The 7,357-nt window shown below is 40.3% G+C and overlaps 2 protein-coding genes across 2 annotated transcripts; both read left to right on the top strand.

The window, feature by feature from the left end:
• Window positions 1-1,364: 1,364 nt before the first annotated feature.
• Window positions 1,365-3,133, top strand: LOC126611105 (uncharacterized). The gene is made up of 4 exons (XM_050279287.1): window positions 1,365-2,104; window positions 2,234-2,323; window positions 2,427-2,494; window positions 2,790-3,133. The coding sequence occupies exons 1-4, from the start codon at window positions 1,454-1,456 to the stop codon at window positions 2,932-2,934; spliced, it is 954 nt and encodes a 317-aa protein (XP_050135244.1). The 5' UTR covers window positions 1,365-1,453; the 3' UTR covers window positions 2,935-3,133.
• Window positions 3,134-3,892: 759 nt separating this feature from the next.
• On the top strand, window positions 3,893-5,002 carry LOC126611113 (DNA-3-methyladenine glycosylase 1). Its single transcript, XM_050279291.1, has one exon. The coding sequence runs from the start codon at window positions 3,965-3,967 to the stop codon at window positions 4,754-4,756; it is 792 nt and encodes a 263-aa protein (XP_050135248.1). The 5' UTR covers window positions 3,893-3,964; the 3' UTR covers window positions 4,757-5,002.
• Window positions 5,003-7,357: the final 2,355 nt, after the last annotated feature.

Raw genomic sequence — 7,357 nt, 5'->3', positions numbered from 1 at the left:
ATAGTTCACTCATCCGACTGCTACATTTACAGCAGTTGAGAAATCAAACTCAAGCAATTTCCTTATTTTTGGCAAGCAGCCTAGACGAGGCAGCCCATGCCATGCCACCTCATTGGCCCATGCCAAGCCGACTTCTGGCCCATGCCAGTCGACGTGCCGCACCACCCCGACAGCTGCCCCACGGTAGCACTACCCAAGAAGAAGACAAGGAGAATTAAGTTTTCTTACATCGATACGGCACAAAGAAGACAAAGAAATCAACGGAAGACGGTTCTTTGCACGGGCAAGCAAAGAAGAATGTTAGGGGAAGGGGAACAAATATCCTCTATTTTTCTCTCTTTCTTGTAAGGATAAATAATTGCCTTCCAAAGTTGATTTAATCCACTACTTAAGGTATGCTTAAATAGGCTTTGGAGGTGATTTATTTCTCTTTCATATAAGAATCTAATTCCAAGTCCACCATAGAATCTGCATCAAAGTTGGAGATCTTTACACCTGCTGCCCTTTCCTGTGAGCAACTTAACAGGTGTGGGGGCATTTGTGGAGCAAAAAATAATCACAAGGCGACACGTGGATTTTTGGGTTAAAATGATAAAATTACCCTCGAGGCACATCGGGATTCATACGCTCGAGCAGTGGGTAATCATCCCTCAACCAAGTCAAAAGTGCCCAAAATAGGTAATAATTGAAAACCTTTTTCATCCATCCTCATCAAATCCTCTCCACAAGATAACTCCCAAATCATTCATCTTTTATTATATTAATTAGCTATAGGAAATTATTCTATTAATTAGCTAATTAATTGATTTATTATTCAATTATTCCTAATTAGCTACAAATCATGAACCTCACCCAAAATACCAACCAAGTGGCTAGTCCTCCTCCTCCTAAAGGGGCCACACCCCTATAAATACTACCTCATTCTCTCCAAAACTCAATTCCAATTCTTTTGCTAAATTATCTAAATTCTCCAAACACTTTTCTCTCAAAATTCTAACTTTGACATCGGAGATTCTTCGGCCAAAGCGCCCCCCTCCCCTATTCTTCATGGGTGCGTGAGGCTCTTGGCCTTGACCTAAGGTGTTAATTGTTTTGTAGGTGCAATTTTGTCCAAGAAAGAGAAGGCAAAAATTTGCATCAACACTAGTCATACTAAAAAATCTCTCCATCCAAAGTCAGTGAGATTTTGAGCTGTCCCTCATTCATCAACATCGGTCATACTGAAAAATCTCTCCATCCAAAATTTTCCGAAACTTCCATCACTCAAATATTTCTAGTGCTCAAATTTTACGTTTCCACAAGTGACAAGTTATAACAACCCAACACCAACCCTCAATTTCTACCTAGTTTTTAAACCACTCCATGCGACCTAGTTTTCAAACCCATACGCTTTTGGGAGTTTCTGAGACTCAGACAGGTCAGTTTTTTCACTGAGGACTAAAGCAGCAAACAGATGGTGAACTTAGTGGCACTTCAGCAACCCTTGCTGCATGGCCTTATGAAAATGGCGGGGGTCCGACCCTACGCGGTCGAAATCGAACCGGGCACGGTCATGAACTTCTGGGTCCCGAACAAGACCCTCAACAAACCCAAGAAGGGCGAAAAGCCTGCTATGGTGTCGGGCCCAACAAAGCCCGTGGTGGTTCTCATCCACGGGTTCGCGGCCGAGGGAATAGTGACGTGGCAGTTCCAGGTTGGCGCTTTGACAAAAAAATACTCCGTCTACGTCCCCGACCTCCTCTTCTTCGGCGGCTCTTCTACCGACAACCCTGACCGCTCGCCGACGTTCCAAGCGGAGTGTGTGGCTGCGGGGTTGAAGAAGCTCGGGGTGGAAAAGTGCGTGGTGGTTGGGTTTAGTTACGGCGGGATGGTGGCGTTTATGCTGGCCGATCTGTACCCGGACCTGGTGCGGTCCATGATAGTGTCCGGTTCGATCCTGGGCATGACTCACTCGTACCGCGACGCTATCATGAAGAGGCTCGGGTTCTCATCGTCGTCGGAGCTTCTGCTGCCGAGCTCGGTGAAGGGGCTCAAGGCTCTGCTGTCTGTTGCTGCTCACAAGAAGCTGTATTTTCCTGATCGGCTTCACAAGGACTTCCTTGAGGTATTGATATTACTTCTCTTTCCGTTTAAACAAGCAATTAATTCGATATTTTCACATTACGTGGCCCTGTGACCGTCACACTCAACTTAAAAATTAGAACTGACAAAGCATGGAAGGCACAATTTACAGGTGATGTTCACCCACAGGAAGGAGAGGTCAGAACTCCTTGAAGCTGTAGTCAATGATACAAAGCACACAACCATCCCTAAATTCCCACAGGTAAATTAATCAAACCATCCACTTTGATTACAATGTTAATATTTTAATTTCTCCTCCAAAATTGGTACCATTAACTTTTCATGTTTCTTTCATATTTTTGCAGAGAATACATCTGTTATGGGGTGAAAATGATCAGATATTCAACCAGGAGCTTGCCCAAAACATGAAAGAGTAGGTTTAATGACATAAGACACTAATTAATTAAGATTAATTTGTTTGGGTATATGATTTTTATCAATAATGATATTCTTATCATATTTTTGTACCACAATTGTATACCACCTTATGTAGCATCTGATGTGGACAGCCACATCAGATGAAATTATCTGACGTGGACAGCCACATCTTAGGTGGCATCTGATGTAGACAGCCACGTCACAATTGTATTAAATGACTTGCGTAAACTTCTATGCAAACCGTATTTACTATCTATTATAATTATGATAGATTGTTTATTTATGTGCAGGCAACTAGGAGCAAATGCAACGTTTGAAGGCATAAAGAAGGCAGGCCACTTGGTTCATTTGGAACGACCTTGTGTCTACAACAGGCGTCTCAAGCGATTTCTTGCTTCCCTGCAGCATGAAGAAGACGGAGCCCCAAAAAAGTGACAGTGATACCTCACTCCTAGTATGTATGTATGTATGTATGTACTCTTTTCTGCATGTATTAATTCACTGCCTTTTTGTTGCAAGTAATGTAGAAGACTATCGTATTGTTGAATCCTTCTATCTGCTTAAAATTAGTCATGCAATTTGAATAGATTTAAGGTGAAATGTATATCCGTTCAAGGGAACTTTCACTTGAGAACTTCGTACGTCATGTTTTTGTTTGGTGATTATTTAGTTTTCAGCCAAACATGAAAGGAAAATATATGCGAAAAGCCGAATGATTCATTTTAAGTATTTACCGATAAGATCTCCGACGGCATTATGGTCTACTAATATTACTCTCCTTTTATAAATTAAAAGTGTCAGATTCGACTCATATTGATGATTATACCAAATTATCGATTGGCCCTAAGCAGTCCTTGACTGTTCTAACAGGCTTACAACCATTCCCCAACCTGGGTCCAAGCTCAAGATTAAATTCCTAGGAGGGGGTTTTCGCTAGAACACTAATTAATTGTACTGTGCAAGTGGGTCATAATCGACCCGCTACAATACATGGAACGATTCGGAGGACAATATTGGTACCAAATATCAATGTCGCATTACTAACGCTATAGAGCTCGTTTGGATGTGCTTTTGAAATGACTGAAAACGTTTTTGGTGAAAATGTTTTCGGAACCAATTCTTAGTAAAATGCAAGTAAATTTTGGAAAAGCACTTAAAGTGCTTTCTGGAAGAAGCACAAGTTATCCAAGAGAACCAAAAAATATTTTCTCTAAACGCGGTTTCAGTAATTTAAAAAACACATCCAAATGAGCTCATATTGAAGCGTTGGTATCAAATGGATTAATCCAATGGACCGGGTAAGAGCTTATTGGGCAGGAAAGCCCAATACATCAATTGGATCAGGGCCTGTACACTTTACCTCCAAGACGCGGTTACCAACAAAGAGAGGTTACATAAAGTCGTTTCCTAGAACAGCTGCGCAGATTGTCACTGATTCATCGGTACCACCATCATCGCCACCGTAATGGCCAAGCGTGCGAAACCTCAAATACAAACCCAAATTTCCGAAAACCCTTCCGTCTCCTCCAAAATCCCATTCCGACCCCGCAAAATCTTAAAAGTATCCAACACCCCCAACGCCGCCAAGCCCTCTCCCTCCTCCCCCGCGCTCCCCAAAACCCTAATCCCACTAACCTCCCAATCCGAAATCAATCTCGCCCTCCAACACTTGCGGAGTTCCGACCCGAATTTAACAGCCCTGATCGACTCCTACACCCCGCCGTCCTTCGATTCCAGCCGTCCACCTTTCATATCCCTTGCAAGAAGCATTATTTACCAGCAACTCGCCACCAAAGCCGCCCAATCGATCTACAACCGGTTTGTTTCGCTCTGCGGCGGCGAGGCCTCGGTGGTTGCCGATGTCATTTTGTCGCTCTCGGCCCAGCAGCTCAGGACAATCGGCATCTCGGCCCGAAAAGCTTCGTATCTTCACGACCTGGCCGAGAAGTACAGCGATGGAACTTTGTCCGATTCGTCGATTCTCGAAATGGACGATGAGGCTCTGCTCACAATGCTGACTCTGGTGAAGGGAATTGGGGTTTGGTCGGTCCACATGTTCATGATTTTCTCGCTTCGCCGGCCGGACGTGCTTCCGATTGGCGATCTCAGCGTGAGGAAAGGAGTGAAGTTGTTGTATGGGTTGAAGGAGTTGCCGAAGCCGTTGGAGATGGACGAGCTGTGTGAGAAATGGAGGCCTTATAGGTCTGTTGGTTCATGGTACATGTGGAAGTACATGGAGGCCAAGGGGGTCTTGTAGCAGAAATTGAGGAGGCTCAGCTCATATGGTTTCGAGCTTTATGAAACTCCCGGGTAATCGCCATTTTGCTCTGAATTTCGTGATCTGTTGCATTGTTATTGAATAACTTTTTAGTTTGTGTATATATGTTGTAGGATTGAATTTCTGTTCGAGTTCACTGGTTTCTTAGATTGAAAGTATGAAACTTGAAATTATGTTTCTGTAATCTATTGGTTCTGTAATAGAAGATGAGGTTTTACCGTTTTAGTATTTGCTTGTGAAAAATTGAGCCGGAAGATTCAGTTCTATTTGAAAGTTGTCTAAATGTAGCATCACTTGGAGGTGTGATGCCACATTTGATAATTGTATGACGAGTGACGACGAATGATTTGATTGGGATATATAAGCATCATAAATAAAACACCACTTGTGGATTATGTCTCTGTTTATGCTGCCTTGCCGATATTAAGTTATGCTACCATCTTAATCATATGGCCAACAATGGTGATCTTCAGTTCCTTCATTTGTTATGTTAATCTGAATGTTTTTTTTTCTTTTCTGGACTTGTGCTCTTGTGTTAGAGTCTTGACCTAAACCTCAGTTATTTTTCTAGCTAGATTCTGAGTTGCTCTCGGGTTTGAGTTCCTGACTGAAACCTTGGATGTTCTTCAAGATTTGAGCTATATACCTGCTGGTATCTTAGCTTCTAACCGAGATTTTAGTATAAGAGTTACTAGTTAGCCAGCACGTTTAGGTCGTAAGAGTAAATGGTTGTAGGAGGTGAAATGACCCTTAGTTATGCTCAGAGATGGTGTTCTACAAATAAAAGGTACTCCTTACCATGTTCATGTTTTATGTGTTCCCATGTGCTTGCATTTTGAATGATACAGAACAAACTAGATATTCAGTTTAGATTACTTATAAAGATTTATTAGTACTTTGTACTGAAAAAAGAGAAAATTTGCTAGTACTTGAAGTGTTGGTGACCCGGTCTATACAGGTATGAACTTATTCAGTTAAGATACGTGGTCGCTGTATGTTAGCATTATCCTTTTCTGCAGTAGCATATTCTCGGTTTAAGGTTAACAAGGGACTCTATAGATCTTTTGTGTTTAATTGATACATTAAGCTCTGTTTGAAGTTGGTTCTAGCACTGTCCATTTCCCATAGAAACTTCAATGTTGCTGTTCAATCCTTATTATTATATTTTCTTCCGGTTGAAGTTTTATATTTCTAGATACCGTCGCTTGCCTTTGATCTTCTTGTATTGAGTATTGAATTGACTTGGACCATGTATATTTGAGTGCCACTACATAGACGGTTAACCGAATCAAACTAATTACAGTCTGGTCGTTTCGGTCCAAGTTTTTTAATGTGAAAGCTGAATCGAATCACTCAGACTGGTTTGGTATGGCCTGTTTTCTTGAGTACCTACAGGCACTCAATGCTAACACACAGGTGGATATGATCCAACAGTCCGCGGTCACTTAGTTTTAGCCGTTGGAATAAATCGAACGGGCAAATATGTGTTCGCACAGAGTGCCTTTAGGTACTCTACCACAACATAAATTAACAACTTAGTTATTCTTTAAGTACTCCATCACAACATAAATTAACAACTTAGTTATTCTTTAAGTACTCACAACATAAATTAACAACCTAGTTATTCTTGTAAAACTTATATGTATATGTTTGTGTTTAAGTACCTCTTGAGCATTTACACAATGATGATGCTTGTTTTTCTTCACAAACTTGTATTCAGGAGCCGTGTATGCATATGAGTAAACTTGTGCAAAAATTGTAATTCTTTTTTTTAGTAACGGAAAAAGGAAAATAGAAGGTGTACAAAGCCAAATATAAAGATAAAATTTCGACCAAATATATATATAAATATAAAATAGGGTTTATTTTTAGTTATGTCCTAAGACTCGATTTTGATTCCACTTTATCTTTTGTAACTTAAAAGTCATCACTTTACTCTTTGAAACTCAAAATTTGCTCTACTTTACCATGTTTTTGTTTCTTCTGTCAAATACGCTATATTTGTATCATACTTTGTCCTCTGAAATTCAAAATTTGTCATTTTACACCATGAAACTTCAAATTTACTCTACATTGCGTTAATTCTGTTAATTCCATTCAAAAGTCATCAAATATGCTGACGTAGATTAAAAAATGCGTATGTAAAAATAAGGAAATGGTAAACGGTGAACCAAAACCCAAAAGAAGGAGAACTACTTCTTGGCGTTGTTTATACTACCACTATTGACCACTTTGCCAACGAGAACTCTCTCCTCTCTTCCTCACTGTCAACCAAGCCTTTCCCTCACTCTTATTCTATGATTGATTTTCTATCTGTGGAAATTTTCATTATGTGGGTTTGATTTTGATGCACGAGGCTAATCAATTTCTTTTTTGTTTTTTCTTAGATCTCCGCAAATTAAGCACAACAACCTAAAAATATTCCAATCCTTAAATTTTTGCTTTTAAACTTAATATCTTCTGACTACTGAATGTTAATGCATAATGGACATTTATAATCAAATTCACCTCCATTATAAGTTAACATCAAACAATTCATAATAGAGATTTATAAGATGACAACTTTTGAGTTAGGGGGCA

Source organism: Malus sylvestris, chromosome 2 (assembly GCF_916048215.2).
Source record: "Malus sylvestris chromosome 2, drMalSylv7.2, whole genome shotgun sequence".
Lineage (NCBI taxonomy): Eukaryota > Viridiplantae > Streptophyta > Magnoliopsida > Rosales > Rosaceae > Malus > Malus sylvestris.
This window is presented reverse-complemented; position numbering and strand designations above follow the sequence as displayed.

What these genes read in the sequence shown, in the direction of transcription:
- LOC126611105 (XM_050279287.1), top strand. Translation starts at nt 1,454, where the DNA reads ATGGTGAACTTAGTGGCACTTCAGCAACCCTTGCTGCATGGCCTTATG. An exon ending in TTCACAAGGACTTCCTTGAG is followed by an intron (nt 2,105 to 2,233) that starts GTATTGATATTA and finishes CACAATTTACAG; the next exon opens with GTGATGTTCACCCACAGGAA. An exon ending in CCATCCCTAAATTCCCACAG is followed by an intron (nt 2,324 to 2,426) that starts GTAAATTAATCA and finishes ATATTTTTGCAG; the next exon opens with AGAATACATCTGTTATGGGG.
- LOC126611113 (XM_050279291.1), top strand. Translation starts at nt 3,965, where the DNA reads ATGGCCAAGCGTGCGAAACCTCAAATACAAACCCAAATTTCCGAAAAC.